General features: G+C 37.0%; 7 protein-coding genes across 7 annotated transcripts; 4 read left to right on the top strand and 3 right to left on the bottom strand.

The window, feature by feature from the left end:
• Positions 1-26: 26 nt before the first annotated feature.
• Positions 27-1,509, top strand: BDF20DRAFT_908023 (kinase-like domain-containing protein; the record flags this gene model as incomplete). The annotated part of the gene is made up of 7 exons (XM_053083437.1): positions 27-286; positions 384-504; positions 587-757; positions 854-980; positions 1,056-1,166; positions 1,245-1,330; positions 1,414-1,509. The coding sequence occupies 7 exons, from the start codon at positions 27-29 to the stop codon at positions 1,507-1,509; spliced, it is 972 nt and encodes a 323-aa protein (XP_052931659.1).
• Positions 1,510-3,429: 1,920 nt separating this feature from the next.
• BDF20DRAFT_827687 (velvet factor-domain-containing protein) lies at positions 3,430-6,664 on the top strand (the record flags this gene model as incomplete). The annotated part of the gene is made up of 11 exons (XM_053078184.1): positions 3,430-3,745; positions 3,817-4,023; positions 4,131-4,389; positions 4,429-4,737; positions 4,822-4,960; positions 5,025-5,169; positions 5,600-5,693; positions 5,801-5,944; positions 6,017-6,259; positions 6,343-6,424; positions 6,623-6,664. 11 exons carry the CDS (start codon positions 3,430-3,432, stop codon positions 6,662-6,664), a joined length of 1,980 nt encoding a protein of 659 aa, XP_052931658.1.
• A 1,744-nt stretch (positions 6,665-8,408) lies between these two features.
• Positions 8,409-9,749, bottom strand: BDF20DRAFT_839325 (uncharacterized protein; the record flags this gene model as incomplete). Its single annotated transcript, XM_053079263.1, has 5 exons — positions 8,409-8,597; positions 8,761-8,798; positions 9,181-9,385; positions 9,466-9,534; positions 9,660-9,749. 5 exons carry the CDS (start codon positions 9,747-9,749, stop codon positions 8,409-8,411), a joined length of 591 nt encoding a protein of 196 aa, XP_052931657.1.
• Positions 9,750-10,822: 1,073 nt separating this feature from the next.
• Positions 10,823-14,406, top strand: BDF20DRAFT_166621 (rab-GTPase-TBC domain-containing protein). The gene is made up of 4 exons (XM_053074839.1): positions 10,823-10,881; positions 11,017-11,574; positions 11,651-11,685; positions 11,778-14,406. The coding sequence occupies exons 2-4, from the start codon at positions 11,053-11,055 to the stop codon at positions 14,032-14,034; spliced, it is 2,814 nt and encodes a 937-aa protein (XP_052931656.1). The 5' UTR covers positions 10,823-10,881; positions 11,017-11,052; the 3' UTR covers positions 14,035-14,406.
• A 169-nt stretch (positions 14,407-14,575) lies between these two features.
• On the bottom strand, positions 14,576-15,341 carry BDF20DRAFT_894960 (uncharacterized protein). The gene is made up of 3 exons (XM_053082429.1): positions 15,299-15,341; positions 14,762-15,223; positions 14,576-14,644 (listed from the first exon to the last, which is right to left on the bottom strand). Exons 1-2 carry the CDS (start codon positions 15,315-15,317, stop codon positions 15,027-15,029), a joined length of 216 nt encoding a protein of 71 aa, XP_052931655.1. The 5' UTR covers positions 15,318-15,341; the 3' UTR covers positions 14,576-14,644; positions 14,762-15,026.
• BDF20DRAFT_894958 (uncharacterized protein) lies at positions 15,281-16,563 on the top strand. Its single transcript, XM_053082428.1, has 2 exons — positions 15,281-15,559; positions 15,672-16,563. The coding sequence occupies exons 1-2, from the start codon at positions 15,319-15,321 to the stop codon at positions 16,331-16,333; spliced, it is 903 nt and encodes a 300-aa protein (XP_052931654.1). The 5' UTR covers positions 15,281-15,318; the 3' UTR covers positions 16,334-16,563.
• A 763-nt stretch (positions 16,564-17,326) lies between these two features.
• On the bottom strand, positions 17,327-19,600 carry BDF20DRAFT_166554 (uncharacterized protein). Its single transcript, XM_053074838.1, has one exon. It carries the CDS (start codon positions 19,273-19,275, stop codon positions 17,746-17,748), a length of 1,530 nt encoding a protein of 509 aa, XP_052931653.1. The 5' UTR covers positions 19,276-19,600; the 3' UTR covers positions 17,327-17,745.
• Positions 19,601-20,087: the final 487 nt, after the last annotated feature.

Here is a 20,087-nt window from a genome sequence, read left to right as displayed (position 1 = left end):
CAACGGAGACGAATAAAGATGTTGTTATGACCGAAAGAGTACCAGCACCTGCAACGACGCCCGTACAGCATGAAGATCTCAACAATCCTTATGACTTACCCGGCTATAGGAAAATCTCCAAGATTGGCGAAGGTACTTATGGCGTCGTCTTTAAAGCAGAGCAGGAATCAACGAAAGAATTTGTCGCTATAAAAAAGATTCGACTCAATATGCAAGAAGGTATACCCACAACAACGTTAAGAGAGATTGCCGTATTGAAAGAGTTGAGGCATGACAATATTATCAAGTAAGTGACATAGTAATGCCCATCCATCGAATGCGCGGCTGCTTGCCCTATCGTTCTTACTCATCTCCTTTGTGTGGTTTTTTTTTTTGGCCAAAAGGATGACCGATATGATTCAAAAGAATAACGCTGTTTATCTCGTATTCGAATACTCTGAAGTAGATTTGCGAAAATACATGGAAAAAGTAGGAAGAAGAGGATTAACAGCCGATCATATCCGCGTAAGTTGTAAACCAGTGACAAAACATCCCAGTAAAAGGAACTTGATGGTCTGAACAAAGATTCTTTTGCAAAATTCAACAGAGCTTTATGCACCAATTGCTACGTGGTTTACATTATTGTCATACCCGCCGTATACTTCACCGTGACCTTAAGCCTCAGAATTTACTCATTGATCGCCATGGTAGGCTTACCATTGCTGACCTTGGGTTGGCTAGATCTTTCGGTGTGCCAATGCGCGCTTATACCCATCAAGTAAAGGGTTTTTTCCACATTACCCTTTTTCTCCCTCTCTGCTTGTACGCTTACACCTTTTTTTTTTTTTTCTTAAAAAAAATCTTTGGCGCATAGGTTGTCACTCTTTGGTATAGAGCACCTGAAATCCTTTTAGGAAGTGATTATTATTCAACCGCGGTGGATATGTGGAGTGTTGGTTGCATTATGGCTGAAATGATTGCATTCCGACCACTCTTCCCAGGTAATGAATTAATGTAGAAACAAGTTGCTCGTGAATCATGTCGTTGTATTCTTATCCCTCTTTCAAATAATACAGGAGCAACACAAATCGAAGAGCTTTTTCACATTTTTCAATTGAGAGGCACACCCACCGAAGAAGTCTGGCCAGGTGTGTCAACTCTACGTGATTACAATGCACAATTTCCACGTAAGTCCAACTCAAAACATCTCTTCCTAGTTTTAGAAGTTGAATGGACGACTGAACGTATGCCGTGTCACTATTTAGCTTGGAAGCCTAGAGATTTAAAAACGTTGCTGCTCAAATGCCATGATTCTATCGAGATGCCTGACCTAGCCTTCGATTTGCTAGAGGTAAAAGATCTGTTTTCATTTTTCGGTATTTTGACGGAAAAGAGCAAAAGAAGTTAACATCCAAGCTTTTTATTCAAAAATAGCGGTTGTTGACTTATGATCCTTCGCATCGTATCACAGCCAGGTCTGCGGAAGAGCACGATTTCTTCTATTCTGACATTTCAAAGCTACAATTTTAGCTCTTCATTCAACCTCTATCTCTATAACGCACTTATATTTCCCATTTCTATCTACACTCAGTTTACATTAATATTTATAGAGTTGTACATAACTATATTCTTACTCTTCTATACTATTGGTGTAGTTCCTCATTGGTAACAGTATAGCTTAATCTATTATTATATCGAGAGCTTGTACGAAAAGTTCAATGGTTCTCTTATTTTTTCTGGTCTGGATACTTTTTTCCATTAAATACTTCCTACTGATAAGTGTTTATTGTCCAAAATGGAATAGTGGCTATTGTTCAGCGTTTCAGGGAACAGAGACTGGTGGTTACGTAGTATACCACAATTACCATTGATACTGTCGATCCTGTCCAATATGTGCTACACTAAATGCTAGGAAAATCAAACCAAAAAAAAAAAAAAAAAAAAAAAAAAAAAAAAATCACCGAGCAAGTAGCAGAATAATAGCGGAAGACAAAAACGACTGCTGGGACAGAGGATTGGGAGGGTTCAGACTCAGGGAAAAAAAAAAAGCACCCATCTTAAGAAACATAAAATATGTCTATCAATGACGATAAGTCAGAGTATAATTTGATTCATCGTCGTTCAAATCACAGCTTCTAAGCAATCTTAACCTGTTTGATGTGCGAAAGAGTCGATCAAACATCTATCTTAAAGCCATGCCATTTAACGAACAGAATCCAGTAAAGATTTCCTGGCCACTTGGCCCAACTTCAATAATGGCACTGCTTATGTACTTACGTATCCGATTAAGCTTTGCTTATGCACTGACTTACATTAAAAATACCACTTAAAATGCCAACAAACCGTACCCTTAATCTGTCATACTAGTTGATCGTACTTTCTTACGACCCTTTTAGCTATTATCCTCAAGATACTGTTCAATTAAAGGTAGATACGTCGGAATCTAAATTGGCTGAAGCGTAGAATAGAGAAACTAATTTGAAAGGGAAAGTGCCGAATCCCTCTGCAAGTGATGTGCTTTTATTGTTTACTTAAATAATAAGAAAGTCTTATAAGTTTTGTAGATGTTGGAGCAACCATCTCCTTAAATTACAAATGCGCTATCCATAATTCTGTTACTATGGTAACTATAGTTAGGGAAAGATGCTTTTGCCCGTATTGCTCGTTATGAGGGCAAAAGAACAGAAAAAACTCAATGGCCAATGGCGTAAGAGAAATGGTTTTCTTTTTCTTTTTTTTGGGTAAACCCTGTTTGACATTTTCAAAACGAGCCTGTTGGAGAGTGTCCTGTTGTGTGGTGCCATAACACACGCCATCTGTTATTACACATTCTATAAACCGAAACCCAAAATTTTATCTGAAGTTCAATGGAGAGCGAAACACAAGCTTGATAAACAAAACGTTCCCAAATATGCACAAGCTGTCAAGTTATCTTGCGTAACTTGACCTTTCTAATAGCTACAAAAGGTCTTTCACATTAGAATTTTATTACAGATAGGCTATAGAATGATGGGATGGGAGCAACATTTGCACTAAGGCATTTCTACAGCATAAAGAAACTAAAAAATTAAAAAAATAAAATTGATTCAAAAAGTGTGTAAGTCAAACTGTAAGTCAAACTGTAAGTCAAACTGTAAGTCAAACTGTCAGTCAAACAACAGACACCCCTTTTTTTCAAGCGAAATTAAAAGGCTATTACTTTTTTGTGCAACTCCCTGTTTTTTGAGTATATTTCTGTATTTTCATCTTGCCTTACTCTTTTCTTTCTTTCTTTCTTTTCTTGTATTCATCCATTTTCTGTACAGGCAGCATTCCTCATCTTTTGTCATTCACTCATCTACTTGGTCATCTCTTCATCTAAACTGTACATATTCATACTCCACATACCTTACTTATAATTCCAGCTAATATATAGATATCTGTATATTCATTAAAAATTATATATCAAGTATGGACTCCAAACCGTCGAACACACGATATGAAAAGCTAAACGGAGCAACCTCAACAGGAGGAGGTCTTAACGGATTTTTTGACCAGTTATTCAGTTTCAACAAAACGAGCAATGGCTCGATATTACCATCACAGTATAACCAAACACAACAAAGATCAAGGTTCGCTGTAACAAATCATCGATGGTTCAGACTCTCATTACTTGCATATATTCTATTCTCATTGGTTTTGACAACAGCACACATGTCATCTTGGTTATCCACGTTACGTATACGAGTAGGCGATTCTTTAGTCTACGGACGTACATATGATACAGGTAGCTGAATTTTATGGCAAGCAGGCAAAATAAGTGATAAATGGGCAATTATTGACATTATCATATAATAGATCAACCTTATTCTTTAATTACGAATATGTCTCACGGATTAAAGATGTCAAAGTTCTTTGCACAAGGCCACTACGACACTTTAAAAAATACTCAGCCTTACTGGCAAAAAGCGAGTCAAGACTTTGCATCATCAGACGTCACTTTAATTACTACTACTACACCAAATACATGGAAGGACTTTGTTGATTTAAGTAAACAATGGAAGGGTAAAATCACAAAGCTTTTGGCTATGTTTGTTGCGTGCATGCGTACGTGCTTGATTTCAATTTTCTTTTCACTCAACAAAAAAAAAAAAAAAAAATTACTTTTTTAGGTCCTATTTCTGTCACTTTACATGTTGCTGAATCTGAAAAGGACAAGGTTCTCTCCAACATTCAAACCGAATACAAGACCAAACCGGAACTCTATAAGAACGTTGATATTCATGTTCTACAAGCGAAAGAGAAGGCACCCTCTATTAAGGTCCCTGTTAACGTAGAACGCAATTTGGCACGACTTTTTGCCAGAACCGACTATGTTGCTGATATCCCTTTAAATATTATGCTTGCCAGTCCTCTTCATCAAAACTTATTGTCTTATATGTCTACCAAGGAAACCAACAATGGTAACAGCAACAACAATGAAAAGGTCAAGAATGGCTTTACTGCAATTTTGGATCGTGGTGATATGCTTGTGGTCCCAACGTTCCAATATACCAATGCCAATGCTAGCAGTAAATTCGCTTTACCACAAACGAAGAAAGATTTGCTTCGTCTGGTCGAAAAACAAAAGGTTTTGGGATTATTCGATAAGCATTTCCAATTGAATGAAGGCCCTACTGATTTTGAGCAATGGAAGAAAGCTGAGAGTGTTTATCCCATCAGGGAATATGGCATGGATTACGAGCCTATTATAATTCAAAGCAAGACCATTCAACCTTGGTAACGTATTAAAACAACATGGGCGATTTTTTTAAACTGAGTGTGCAATCTTCGAACTGACAAATCTTCTTCACAACGCTAAAGGTGTTCTGAAAGATTCATTGATAACAGAGCCGCCTGCTTACTGCAAAATTATTTGGCTGGTTATCAATTTTTCGTTTTACCTGATGATTATGTCATTCAAAAGCCTCACCAAGAACAAAATGGTCCTTCAGAATTAGATGTAAGTATACTAAACTTAATACTCGACTAGGCCTATAAACTGATCCTATTTGATTCACGCGTAGACTGTGATTGAAAAGAGATTGTACGCCAAGTTCTATTGGGAACAATGTGTTTACCTAGCTAGACAGTTAGAATCTTTAGGCTTATGGAATACCGAAAGAGGCGATCATATCAGAGAGCAATGCTCTCGAATCATTGAAAATTGGGGTAGAGGCATCGTTGGAAACCCTGAATAAGGGCTATACCTCTTTTTGAAAATCCCACCTCTTCTATGTAATATTGTATAGTTTTTTTTTTTTTGTTTTTTTTTTGTTGTTTTTTTAAACACTTTTTTGACGGGTGCAAAAAAGAAAATGATAACCCGATAATTGCCAAAAAACTAATAAAAAAGTTACTGAAATTATACGTCCCTTTATCTAAAGAGTTTTACTTTTTCCCAACATTAAACGTTTTGGGATTGACTTATACCTACCTTTCTTGTCTTACATAACTTATAATATACAAAACTGCTGTGAAATGAATTCAGATCATCCGCCAGAGCATGTTGCGAACGGCCATCAACACTACTTGAACGATCTCTATCAGCAACAACAACAACAATCCACATCATCAACTATGCCATCCACAACAGCCTCAGACACTCGCTACAATCAATACAAAGAGAACGGCAACAATAAGCAGCCGAGCGATAATTTGTTCAAGTCGATTGGCTACGATGAACGTGAAAAGAGGTCTGTGTGTCTGTGTGTCTGTGTGTTCTGTGTTTGGACAATTTTGTGAATTGTTTTTCTCTTGTTGTTGTTGACATGTCTTTATCTCCTTATTTTATTTCAAAAAGAACTTATGAACTTGTCGTATGTCAGCAACCACTTCATGCACGTATGTGTGGTTTCGGTGAAAAAGATAGAAGGCCTATTGACCCACCGCCTATTGTTCAGTTAATTGTACGCCAAGAAGGATCAGAAATACCAGTGGATGTTCAGTAAATGTTTACATTGATTGGAGAACCGTTTCTTGGAGGGGCTATTATTGATCCTTTTTTCCCCTGAAATAGGACACTTCAAATACCTTTCTTTGTGCTTCATGTGACCCTTTGGTCGGATGATTGTCGAGAAGAACGTAATATCATATCGAACCCACCAAAATGCACGAGAGTGCTAATGGGCTCACTAGTGAGTTCACCAAGCCTATTGAAAAATCCGGAAGGAGAACAAGGACTTTATTTCGCTTTTCCTGATCTAAGCATTCGCACAGAAGGCCGCTATACTTTGAGATTCAGTTTGATGAAATTGTTCAAGTAAAGATATTGATAGTCTTTGTACCGACAAAAAAGTAACTGTCATATTATATTGACAAACACAATACCTTCTCTTTGAATAGTTCTGATTTCCAAGAGAATGCAAAGTCAAAAATAATTGCGCAAGTCTTTTCCGATCCATTTACAGTCTATTCAGCAAAGAAGGTAATGTAGTCATGCAGCTTTTGTTATAGTGAACAACTGCAAAGTTTTCTGAATTGAAGTTGAATTAACTAACCTTTTGCTCTGTTGTCTTGGATTGCATTTAAAATGTAAAACAGTTTCCGGGAATGACAGGTAAGTTATAATGCATTAATTTAAGAATCACTTGTAGTTCTCATGTTGTACATACTGTCATTTTAGAATCAACAGAGTTATCAAAAGCCTTTGCCAAGCAAGGCCTAAAAATTCCTATTAGAAATGATGGTAACGTCATTTTTGTTCTCAGTGAAGAAGTCATCTTTTGATATGAAAACCATTGCAAACTAATTCGTATGCTATTTTTTCTGATTTACTTTTCCATAAAATTACTTAGTACGCACAAGAAAGTCGGAATGAAGAGGCATATCGAACATGACAAAATTATACAAATACAAAGCAATCACTCTAAGCATTCAAAATATTTATTATATTATTATACAATCCTGCATTACTTTTTTTTTTTTTTTCTTTCGAAATGCAAGTCAGAAAAAGCTTTGCGGAACAGATCACGCTCTAAATAATATATGTTCAGAAAGAAAAAACCAGCAAAGTCATTCTCATCTAATACAACTCTTGATAAGGTTTCCGAATTCCAGAGTGCTAGAATGAACATTCAATATACAGCTAATTCTGAACAAGATGAGCGACACTCTATTATTAAATCTCCACATTATGCATATAGTTCGAATCTTTTCATTTAATTTAAGCAGTGCGTCTTGGGAAAGACAACATTAACATCGATATACGAAGCTATATCTAATATTTTTTGAGTAAAATAATAGAACAAACAAATCAGGGCAAAAATAATCCTAATTTCATGGTTTGTAACAAGTATCATACAAATGCTTATGCTATTGGGCACAAGAAAAGGTTCTTCCAGCAATGTAAACTGTAAGGAATCTATGGCTCAAATGACATACTAATAGTTGCTGTTGCAGTAAGCCTCCTTCTCTGATACCAAATATAACATCTTCTTTGTAGAGTAGGGGTTTCATTAGAATACATGTGCAAGTACTCGCTTTTCACAAAAAGATATACCCCACCACCAAGATAAGCGTAGCGAAATATCCAAAACTGAAGGCTCTTCTTAGTCATTGCGTGGTTTTTGACTTCCTTTATATAGGCAATTACATCAGCACTAATCTTGTGGCAATGATTTAAAGTCTGACTTTCTTAAATCGACAGGCTTTTGCAAAATGATATTTGATGCATTCCATTAACAGGCTTGCAAATTTCTGAATTTTTCGCCATTCTTGCCGTTTTCAGGATATCTATTATCACAATACAACACATTCTTTAATCTATTCGCTTCGATGAAGAGTATAATGCTATTTTTATACTGTTCGTATCGTCAAGTAAATAAAGATCTTATGATTGTACTATAAGAAGCTAAACGCTCATTAACATGAACTTCTTTATGCAAATGTTCGCTTGTGCCTATAATTTGAATAGAGGAATGCGTTAGAGACTTAATCCTCTTGAAGCTCATAATAAATTTACGCTATTAACGAGGTTATGTTTCGAATAACTCACTGTCGATTGTTATCATATACTAAATGTCGATAGGGCGGAAGCATCATGCAATCATAAGCACTGTTAAGTTTGGATACCATCAAATTTTCGTTTCTCTAATGTTCTTGTTGTTGTGGACACCCTTGGATAACTGCACCCGTGTCATATGATAGTTTATTTTACCCAACGCTAAATTTGATTACAGAAGATCCCTGCACACTGACAATCTTAAGCCCCCTATTGATATAAACAATATGCAAAACCCTATCAACGGCCACACTTCAGTGTACCAACAAACGAGTACTTATTTTGAGTTATTTTACTGGACAGAATGTACCAGTGTTATTGATTACCGACAGCTTGTTAATGTGTTAGAATGGTGAACAGTAACTTGTCTTTAATGTATTTTCACATTACTAGCGTCTTTAACGGTAGCCTAACTCTCTGTGTTTTTCAAACTATCTAATAGTGCAGTCGTCCAACTCATGAGTTCAATAGCTCTTTCAAAGAAAATGTTCGCGTGTTGACAATAACAGTACTTTCGAAAGGGATTAGGACTGTTTTGAAGACATCCTATGTTATACGAGAGGCTTTTTGCGTGTTCAATTTTATGAAAGCTGTTCTCCTGTTACCGTCAAACAGAGAGATTATTTCGAAGCAAAACATATAACTGGCATTTACTATCATGCTAAATGCAAGAATATGGTTGATCAGAGAAAAATAACCGCTTGACAAAAATAACATCTTATAAGCCGCAGAGCTGCAATGATATCAAATATGATACTTACTCGCATCGTGATGAGAGCCTGAACTTTTGCATATCTCGCTATCGTTAAATTACAATTATGGAAAATTACTCTTGTTATGCAAAAAATGACATACCATCAAAGTATTTACAGATTACATGGTTCAGTTTATGGTTTTTGTGTGTGCGTACGAACAGAGAGGACGAATTAGAGACATTCATTTAGAAGATCAAAAAAAAAAAAAAACTAGGTATGTTGTGGAAAGATGAGGCCAATATACGGTTGCATGTACAAAGTACCAAAAAGTCACACTACTACTAAGTAGTAACTGAAATGAATATATTATTTTAAAGGAAAAATTAGTAGAAGCTTGACCATAAAGTACCACAGTATATTACCCCTCATTAAGAAGCGCCAAAGAGATAAATACGAAGATGTATGGGTATAAAAGGCTATATGTACAATGAACAAGGGGCCTGACGCCTTTTAATACCTTCGGTTGCTCATACTTCCTTGTTTGTTCAAGTGGACTCATCCAAACGAGAATGAAGTGGGAAGCGGACGCGTTGAAAGCCTGCAGGTGACAAGCACTGTACGTATCATTGAGGTTTTTTGACAATAATTGCGTACAACAGTTATCCTCGTTGTATGGCTTAATAATAGTATTCTGCAGATTTTATTGTTTTTATAAAAAGAAAAACCCAAGTTTTTGAATATTGCCTTTTAAGTGCTCACTTCAAACTATACTCTTTCGCCTTGAAGACCTTCTGTAACTTTATCGTTCTTGATTGATCTGATACCTTTAAAGCAGTTCTCCTAGAGTGTAATAACACGGTACGAATAAGAAATCGATAAAAATACGCGCGTATGCAGGTATAAATTAGGCATATGCTCTATTCATATTTGCTGTATATTTTGACTTTTGTTAGTCAGCAACGAACCTCTTCCAATTCACTCTCGAAGCTGTTGCAGAATTCATCTGGAAACATACGACTTTTGATAAAATTGTATAGCGTTTTCAAGGAATACATCTCAGTTAAGGTTAAATGTGTTTTGTCAATTAGCAAAGCCCAAATTTATCAGATAGCTGTGTTAAAAAAGTAATTAAGGAAGAAGCATGTTCAATATTACAAAATATATTGTTGTTTCTTGTTCTTGATGGCTTGAGTACTGCTCATGTAAATCGCTCGTTGTTGTCCTGAATGTTCAAGGGGGTTTGCGAGCCAGATGAAAGAATGTACATAATTCTGCATCATCTGATCTGCACCTTCTTCTTTGTTTCGCGTTCTGTTTGTATACAATGGCTGCATCCTTAACACCAACACGTTTCGCGCCCCCAGTTTTTTCTTCTTACCACTAACCCATTCTTTAGTCCTTTCTTTTTCTCATTCTATTTTAGTTTTTCTTTTCATTGTCCAATTTTTACTCTCTAATTTCCTTATACATCTTTTTGGGACAAGAAAGATACTGTAATACAGTGTTACAACAGAGCTTAATATCCATTGAAAATTTTTGATATTCAACTATAAAAAACTTATTTAGACTTTTCCCTCTCTTTTTTCCTTTAAATTGTGTGTATCAAGATGGCAACCGCTGTTCAGAAACCTCCAATCTCATCATCAGCAACGACAAATACTCAGAATTCATCTCTATTTTTGACGCCTCAAGTCTTGGAAAAATTACAAGTAATTCAACGACATCAACAACAGCAAGTAAACATCGCACAACAATCGTTACGACCTGTAGCATCAAAATCTGCAGAAAATACTCTGAAACTCACATTATCACCAGCAATTCAAGTGGAAAAATCAATATCAATGGCACCAACTGTTGCTAGCGAAAGACATAGAGGCAGCAGTAGCCCTGAAATGTGGAATAAGGTTCTCTTTTCTGCTTCTAAAGTTGTAGCTCAAGAGGAGGAGCATCAGTTCGAGGAACTTCACGAAAAACTAGAAGGATTAAATGATACCGGTTCGGTAAGTGTTAGAATTCACCCTTTCCCTCATTGCCTGCCTGCGCAACCCCTTTCTATTTCCCTTGTCTCCTTGACCCGTTCGAGCGTTGCTTTATAGTTTATTCTTCTTTTAACTCCTTTTGAATATTTCATTTTTCGAGTTATAACTCTGAAGGACGAGAAAGCAAAAATAACTTTCGTTGTTCGTTGTTCGTTGTTCGCTTTTTTGATTTTATGAGCTGATCTTTCCTTCTTTATAAAACGGGGAAGAGAGCTATAATTCGTTTAATGAACGACCTTCTGACTTTCTCCTCATTTTTATTTCTTTTGTTCAATTCGTGTAGGTTTCCAGTGAACTCGTCGATCAACATTTAGAAAAAATGGCAGCCACTCAATCAACCATTACCACTGCTGCTGCTTCAGATAATCAAGATTTCAGATCAAGTACAAGAACCGCCACTGCTAATCTGGACGTTGTTACACCACTTTTAAACGAACTTCAAAATTTGAATTTAGTGAAAGAAGAGCAGCTATTTTGGGATCATTTTATTAAAAATGCAACTTCGTCTGAGGAACGTATTCACTTATTAAAAAAATTTGTAGTATCACAGCAATATCCACAGAATGAACGTGGCATCCCTCATGCTTTGCGTCGTTGTATTTGGCAAGCACTTGCTCAATCTTCTTCTGCATGCCATACTTCTCTTTCCTATCAGCAATTACTATTGGATTCTCTGGTCATTGCCGATGAAAAAATTATGAATCATGATATGAAAGCTCTCCATTTGTCTGTCAATCAACATAATGCAGTTATGCGTGTTTTGAAAGCTTACTATGTTTATGATAAAACGGTTGGTTATAGTCGTGGTATGGCTTATGTAGCGCATCCTTTGCTCAGTGTGGTAAGCTATGAGAAACCAACGGGGTACTATTCTGCTATTTCATTTCGCTAACATAGGAAATTTTATGGTTTGACAGATGCCAGAAAATGAGGCATTCAGTGTGTTTGTCAGGTGAGTTAGGACAAATTGAACATCTCATGTTTGTCAAGTTCAGCACAGCCATATGTATTCTCGAATCATCATCTAACAAATTGTAACTGTAGGTTGATGGAAGTGCATCAAATACGTTCTTTGTTCCTATCATCCAGTACAGATGGTATTGAAGCTCACTTGCGTCAATTTCAACAACTTTTGGCTCAATTATGCCCTGATTTGAATAGCCATTTTACAAAACTCTCGATCTACCCTTCAATGTATGCATCTGAATGGTTCTTGGGACTTTGTGCAACCGTCGTTTCCGATCGTCAGATTATTCCACGTTTGTACGATATTGCTTTACTGGAAGGTGCTCTTGAAACAGTATATCGTGTTGGTTTAACGCTACTGTTGAAGAATCGGTCAATACTTCTCAAATTGAATGAAGCGAAGAAAATCACTAATTACTTAGCATCTGATAAGCCCTACAAGGCGATCTATGAACATGATCTGTACGGATATCAGTTTATAAGTGATATTCTCTCTCTCAGTAGTTTCGTCGCCAAAAACTTGTCTTCCTCTTCATTTTATTCTTTGCCGAAATCGCAAAAAGTTGAAGGATTAAAGGGCCAACAAATGATTCCAACCACTACCAGCATAACTTCCGTAAACATAAAACCAGAATCTACGGTTTTAGAAATTGCAAGTAACTCCACTGTTCCAGAGAGCATTGATAGCGGTCTTTCCTGGAAGCATGTAGCGGTTCAAACATCTGTATTACCGGCCGGTCATTCTGCGCAAAATACTGTTACAGCTACTAGTTCTAATTATTACAAACAATTGCAGGATATGTTATCAGCTATGGCTCAGTTGAAACATGAAAATTCAAACTTAGTCGAAGAAAATATGGCACTCAAAATGTGTGAATTAAAGAGTGAAGCTGCTCAAACAAAGCTTGCGAAACGAAACGCTGTGCTAGAGAAGAGAGTCAAGAAATATAAAGTAAAATTAGCCAATGCCAGTATGAGCAACAACATTCAAAATACCACAGAAGAATCCAATACTACGGCAGCAATGGCAGCAATCACATCTACGGCAGCAGGAATAAGCACAACATCTTCTGAGTCCAAGCAGAAACATCAGTATTCTTCATTTGTTGATACACTACGTGAAACAGGTGAATTCGGTGCTTTAGTTGCGGGCGCTTTGGTTCCTTCTTTAGAATCACCTATCAAAGCAGCAGAAAAAGAAGAAGGTGCAGTTAATGGAGGCGTAATGCAGCGTCAACACTTTTCAAGCACCTCTGAAGAGGAAGAAGAAGAGGAAGAGAATGACGGAGAGGATGGCATGAATAAAACTAACAGCAAGAAATTGGAATCAGCTACTACCGCATTACAAAATGTAACCTCTGAGTTAGTTGCTGTCAAACTAGAACATTTTGAACTGAAGCAACGTTTTGATTCACTTGTTCAGCAAAATCAACAATTGAATGGACAAATACAATCCATGCAGACGTCTCAAACTAACCTAGTGCAGAAGATTATTTATTTGGAAAGTGAATTAGAAGACGTTCAGACAGAACGTGATCAGATCTATGGAGACCAAGAAGAAGTACACGCAATGGCTATGGTAGCAAAAAAAACAGCGGCTGAATTGCAAATGGAAAAACTCGCTTTAGCAAAGGAGGTCGAAAGATTAGAAGCCAATGTTAAGGCACTGGAGGAGGAAAAGAGGAACTTTTTTATGCCTCGTGAATCGTTCACAGAAGAAGTGTTTGCTGCTCATTCTATTCTCTTTGGTGGTGCCAAAAAGCAACAGTCAATACAGCAACAGAAAGATATTACAAGACGTCATACTTTACAGCTTGGCAAGAGCAGTAATCATATCGTTGAAAACGATGAATTTAAGGATAAATACATTGAGAGTGAACTTCGTTGCCGAGAGCTCGAAAAGTACCTTGCAGAAACAAAGGTAAAACTGGCAGAGTACGAATCTTCTCTGGTTGTTGGGAGCCGTTGTACTAGTCCACGAGGTTCTTTGCAACAGCATCGTCGCGCTTCTTCCTCTATTGGCGGGGCTTACCACAATAATTCCAAGCGTCATTCGGCTGCTTCATTGTCCATGTTGGCGAATAGAGGGAGTACACCTACATCACCCAGTAGCAGCAGAGCCGAAGATCGCCGGGAATCAACAGAGAGCTATGCGTCTTCCATCACTTCTATGACTTCATTGAATAGCAGCAATTGTAATAGTAAAAGATCGAGTGTTTATTCCAGAATATGGAACGCGTTCGGCTCACCCACAACACCATTAATTCCCGCTGCTACAATGCAAAGTAAGCACGAAGTTATGTGTGAAGAGCCTCAAATACTTGAACAGCAATAAAAGAAACACATTGTACCCGCAAAAAAGTTCAATAGTAAGGGAGTCATTTTTTTTATTCCATACCCAACACTATTAATTCGTCACTTGATACATCTAAAGAACAAGATTTTATTGCTAACCTCCCACCTCCCGCCTCCCTACTGTTACCTAATCAGATTGAGATTTTTATATATATACACATCGATAGCATATTCCTACCAGTCTATAAAACATTCCTTTTTGCTGCCATTACCTTGTCCCTCAATTTCGAGTAGATAGCTCGCTTTAAGCAACAAGGCTTGAATAGTAAGAAAATATTTTGACTTTTCCCCACAGCCATACATACATATAATAAACTTGCTCAACATATTAAATGAGATCTAATGGTACAGCCTCAAACTAAAAAACAATTTTAGTTAACTAAAATATCAACGTTGTGAGTGATTGACATTAAGCTGTTTTTCAACTCAGTTTTCACGAGTAAATTGATGGCACATACCATTTAAAATTAGCTGCCGGGTGCAATCTTATGATAGATTCTTCGGTAAACATTATCATATGAGAAACCACACGCAATTAACTTGCTAGTTCACTTCAGTTCAGAATATCATGAGAAAGAAACAACTATTTGGTATACCTGTTGGGATAAAGATGTGCAATGATCTTAAATGCCTGCATAGATATTAGCCCCACTTTGCTACAGAAAGGCCGTTTAACCCCTCTCCTTTTTATTCTATATAAATAACAGGTGCATCTTTTGCTGTTTGATACATCCATCTCAATTGTTATTGTACAACAGAGCAACAAGTTCAAACATCACAATCCCACGTTGCTGATTTTATGTAATGGGAATAGAAGCCGTCATTATTTAGTTCTCTACGGAATCGATATGTACGTACAATTTCACTCAAGCAATAAATTGGCAGTAACTGAATGATATTGAAGATGCCAAGCAACCTATAATTTCAGCGATATCTGCTATACTTGCACCAGTTTCTGGATTCATCACAAAGTCAAAGAAGTCTATTTTCACATGAAAAGTACAAACTCACGCAGCTGAAGCGCAGAATCCGAATTGAATAAGAGTACATTACTGGTGGTATCACAAACTCGATGTTGACAAGAATGAGATTCTCTGCCCAAGATGTGGAATAATCAATCAAGTTTTGTCCCGCATTCAACACACAGTAGGACAAAACAAAAATCACATGTATAAGAATAAAATGTTAGTATCCTGAAAAAGGAGTCATTTGAATTTAACTCTTTTCTTTCTCTCTTCCTTAAGTACAACCAGCAACCAACATTATGACTATCGAAAATAAACATGCAGAAGCCGCTTATGCTGCTTTAACTCGTTTGAAAGAACTTGCTTGCACTTTAGATGATTGGGAATTCAGTCAAGAGAAGAATGGCGTTAGGCTATACAGCAAGGCTGATGAGTCCAGTCCTATACCTATCGTTCGAGGTGATGTTGTACTTCAAGGGCATGAGTTTACTGCTCAACAAGTTGCTGCTGTTGCAACCTTACCAGGTTGTAGAAGAGTCTGTAAGCTATACCTTAAACAGTCTATTTGTGTTTCACTGACTGAAAGAGATAGTTGAAATAAACCCAAGTTATAGTATGATAAGTACTTACATACGCCATTTTCCGCTACTAGGGGATGAAAAATATGATGGTTCTGAAGTCAAGGAAATTTACAAAGCACGAGATGGCATTCTGGAGGCTTTATTCTGGTCCAAAATCAAAACACCTTGGCCAATCAGCCCTCGCGATATCTCAGCTACCTCACTACGAGACACCAGTAATGAAAACGAGTGCTATGTCGTGATGACATCTGTAGAAGACGAACAAATACCTCCTGTTTCTGGTTCTGTGAGAGCTAATTTGATGATTTCTGGTTGGAAGATAATCAAAACAGAGACAGGTATTGCGATCAGTTATATTACTCAGGTGGACTTGGCTGGCTCTATTCCCACAACATTTTTAAAAGGTGTTCAGCAGCAAGTGCCACTCTGTGCTGGCGCTGTGGTAAACTATATCCAAGAAAATGGCTTTCCACCTATTACATCTGGCTGTACGGGTATTTTCAAATCGGAAAATTTCAATCACGAGGAAAGGAAACAGATTGTCAACCTCGACGGCACAGGCGAATGTAAATGGTTAATTTCCAACAAAATGTATCCTAATGGGGTTAAAATATCTGTTGTTGGCAGCGGAGGTAATGCTATAGAAAGCATTGTGGACGGTGAGAATGGCAATAAGATAGCTATTGTATCTGGCATTAACGGTCCTACAACTATTACTATTGATCAAGCCTAAAAATCATGATTTAGAAATGTAAAATCACCATACTGAATAATCGTGTACAAAATGCAACTATATTACACGTTGATTGTTTATTGTTTTAATAATTCCTGTTTTCTGTGAATTAACTTCAATAAAATTTCTGCTTCGAACATTGTTAGCAACAGCTTAAAATATTCAATGGTAATGGACGGGTACTGTACTGTCTATAGACTAGCAGCGAGTTTTTTTGTTTTGTTTTTTTTCTTACAATTTGAAAAATTAGAAAGCCTTATACAGCTCAAAAGTAGGCTGGAATGAGCTTGAAAATGATGCAAATCTTGACTACCTCTCCGAGATTTTACTTGGTAGCCTTGTTTGCTTTCTTTCACAGCTATAAAAAACTGATTGCTCTTATCTGTGTTCCCAAGCAACAACAATTAATGTTAACAGAAAAACACTTTGTCATCATCTTGTCTCGTCAAGCTGAGCCATTGGTACACTTTCGAAGATTAAACTAAATGTCTGGTATTAAGGCAAGCTCTTTACCGTGCTAGTATTACGACGAAAGAAATTTTACCATAATATGAGTTATGTATTACCTGTGTTAACCTTTCCGTATAAGTTCGTGGTAAGTACATTTTAGAATAACAAATGATAGAACAATCACATGTTTTTCACTTGGGTGGAAGCTAGCTAAGAGATAGCAAACTACCCCTTTCATTTAAAAAGAACAGAAGAAAAGTTGTGAAACTAAATTGTACTTCCTATATTCACAACCAGGTCAAAATATAAATCGTTTGTAATCCAAATTACTGAATCTATCCAAACACATTATTACAGCAAGCCATTGTCATCACTCTTCTCATTTGAGGCTAACCAGGCTTTCTAGTCTATTATTCCAGCAGGTCAACTAACCAGGGCAAATTTGCAATGTTCCCTTCAATGGCCTTCTCTATTGTTTTAGGCGTTATTGCAAGGATACAAGTATTGACAACGACAGGAAGCGGTACGCATTCGCAACAAGTGAAGTAAGCGGTTATTCTTTAATGTTGTTACAAGTTTTCGTACAATACAAAAGGTAGCAGTCTGTTTAAAATCAACATTGATCATGCTGATATTATTTAAAGAAGGCCTAGCTAAAGGAAAATGAGCGCTGTTGATACTTTAGCAATCTGAGCGTTGTTTTCAGTTAGAAAATTGCTACAGACTAGGCAATGTGCCCATTTTCTTGGTTTTAGATTGATTCTCTTACCAGTATTTATATCATAAAATGTAGCCTCGCTTAGTAGTATTAACGCTTTTATTAGAATAAATAGTCGGGATGGTCAATATGAGGGTAGATACATAAATAAATTGATAACTAAAACAAATGTAACTATAGTGAAGAATTGTGGGAGGGGTATATCGTGAAATCTGTTGAAACTGGAGAAATGTTTTATTACTGCTCAAGCTTCTTTACGATTGGATAATTCCAATTTTGCTTCTTCTAATATCACTTCAAATTCCTTAGTGAATCGTTCACAAATACCTTTCGCCAAGTGTGGATAATACTTGTCAGCCTTATCAGCAATAGCGCCAAGTCTAACCTTCCCGCAGTAGGAGAGCAATCCCATACCAACCGAACCCTTACCCGTTTGGGGAGGGAATGCGTAGTATTCTTGAATATCTTGGTTGGCAAATTGAATAGGCACAGTGGGTCCAGGCACATTAGTAAATACACCATGGAATAGACCCGTGTAGTGATCCCAAATCCATTGAGGCAAATTCAAATGGCCCACAATCGCATTGTAAAAAGCGTTGAAAAGACGCGGCATACTAGAGGATTTCACAGCCCACATTTCTTGTTTCACTTGTTGTAGCAACTGAGGCGTGGCCAAGTCTTGAATAGAGAAAAAACCAAAGTGACCACTCACCACATTGCGCGTACTCCAATCCATGGGCTTACGAAGCGAAAGAGGAATGAGCAGGGTGGCATAATCATCTTTACGAGAGTGTATATCTTGTTCTAAATAGTGTTTAATACAACGTGCAATGACTGCCAACATGACATCGTTCAAAGTAGAACCAGCAAAAGCCTGACGTACGGTTCTGATATCGGCAATAGATACATCTTCTGACCAAGCCATTTCCTTTTGACTTGATTGTTCTTCAGGGTACCTGAAATCGTGGCGGACCCAATTCAATGTAGGTAATAGACATAAGAAGAAACAGTAAGCGTCATGAAGGAGTACCATACACCAAAAGTAAACTATTTGTAGCTGCATAATAAGGTAGGCTAACATGACACTTGGTCCCTTTTTAAATGAATATGTTAACTGAGAACTCTGTGTTTTCTTCAGGTCTTTGTGTTTTTCTACTTTTTTACGGTGAGTAAGAACAGATTGCTTCTTGATTTCTTCCAAAGAAGAATTCATAGACGTTGTGCTCAACAAACCGCGAATAAAACCTTCGCCATCCGCTATACAATGATGCGCCTTCCAAAAAATACCATAGGCATTGTTGGCCAAGCCTGAAATAGCATGAATTTCCCAGAGTGGTTTAGTAGGATCAAACGGTTCTGAAACAAGGGATGAACAAAGTTGTTGAAGTGCTTCTGTAGTCGGATGCTCTAAATGATGCTCTGTCACGTTGTCCATAGGCATCCAATCTTTGTAAGTTGGCTGTGCCCATTTAGCAGGTTGAATTAAAGAAGGTATTATGGAGATTTTTCTCGTTTGAGGCACGAGACGAAAACGTGGATATTGTTCACACAATGTTTGTATAGCTTCTCTCATAGCATCTTTATCTATAGCGGATTTAAATGTCCACAAACTTGTCACTGTCATTCGTCTACGAGGGTGCTCTATCATTCGAAACAGATTATCCATTCCACTTAGATAGATATCACTATTCGCTGTAATTGTACTCGAGGATGCTACATTTGTAGTCATTGGAGGTGAGTCTGCTGTAGTTATAGCTGCAGTTGCAGTTGACATGGCGTTACAAAATTTATGAATGTAGATAACTGACTATAAAAGAAACAAAAAGAACAGGAATAATAGAAGAGCCGAAAAAGAACTATTTTTATATGTGCCTGATTTTATCTCATCAACATCATGACTACTGCTGCCTAAACTTTTCCATTTTCTTCATAATCGAACGTTGTTTTGGACGACATCTGTGTCTCCCAGTCTTTACTCTATTTTTAATTGGTCTTTTCAGTCTTTAAACTGCGCAATAGATTTCACTTTTGTAAGGTGACAAGAGTATTTCTACTTGGTTTTCGTATCGTTTCGAACCATCTTTTGGTCACTTTTTATTATTACGTTTTATAGTTGAGTGACAGTCAGTCTTTTTTAGTCAAGCGGCTTTTTTTTTTTCAAACAAGCGGGGTTCATTGTTAAAACCGAATAAGCATTAATTCAACTACAGCTTCTGGAATGAAAGTCAATAGGCTTTTCAATACTGCCTTATCCCAACCTTTCACATGTCATTACTAATACATTACGCTAGCTACCACCTATGAACAATCGATGTACGTAAAAAACAATGGGTATGACTGTAGGAATACCGTTGAATGATTAAAGAAGCTGATGAACAAAATTTGACGTTTACAATGCATTTTGGTTTTTTTCTATTTTCTGGACTACAGTATTGCCGTTTTCGGATTTTTTGAGTAGGATACAAAGAATATCACCTGTTGGAGATCAATAAAATTTTTTCTTTTGTTTCGATTTAATGATGTAACCATCGTAATCTGAATTAAGTAATAGGTATTATGTAAATGCCAGTGCACGGCAGTACAACG

The sequence above is a fragment of the Mycotypha africana genome (assembly GCF_025528875.1).
Source record: "Mycotypha africana strain NRRL 2978 chromosome Unknown BDF20scaffold_12, whole genome shotgun sequence".
NCBI classification, from domain to species: Eukaryota; Fungi; Mucoromycota; class Mucoromycetes; order Mucorales; family Mycotyphaceae; genus Mycotypha; species Mycotypha africana.
This window is presented reverse-complemented; position numbering and strand designations above follow the sequence as displayed.

What these genes read in the sequence shown, in the direction of transcription:
- BDF20DRAFT_894958 (XM_053082428.1), top strand. Translation starts at nt 15,319, where the DNA reads ATGACTATCGAAAATAAACATGCAGAAGCCGCTTATGCTGCTTTAACT. An exon ending in ACCAGGTTGTAGAAGAGTCT is followed by an intron (nt 15,560 to 15,671) that starts GTAAGCTATACC and finishes TTCCGCTACTAG; the next exon opens with GGGATGAAAAATATGATGGT.
- BDF20DRAFT_166554 (XM_053074838.1), bottom strand. Translation starts at nt 19,275, where the DNA reads ATGTCAACTGCAACTGCAGCTATAACTACAGCAGACTCACCTCCAATG.
- BDF20DRAFT_166621 (XM_053074839.1), top strand. Translation starts at nt 11,053, where the DNA reads ATGGCAGCCACTCAATCAACCATTACCACTGCTGCTGCTTCAGATAAT. An exon ending in CGCATCCTTTGCTCAGTGTG is followed by an intron (nt 11,575 to 11,650) that starts GTAAGCTATGAG and finishes ATGGTTTGACAG; the next exon opens with ATGCCAGAAAATGAGGCATT. An exon ending in GCATTCAGTGTGTTTGTCAG is followed by an intron (nt 11,686 to 11,777) that starts GTGAGTTAGGAC and finishes TTGTAACTGTAG; the next exon opens with GTTGATGGAAGTGCATCAAA.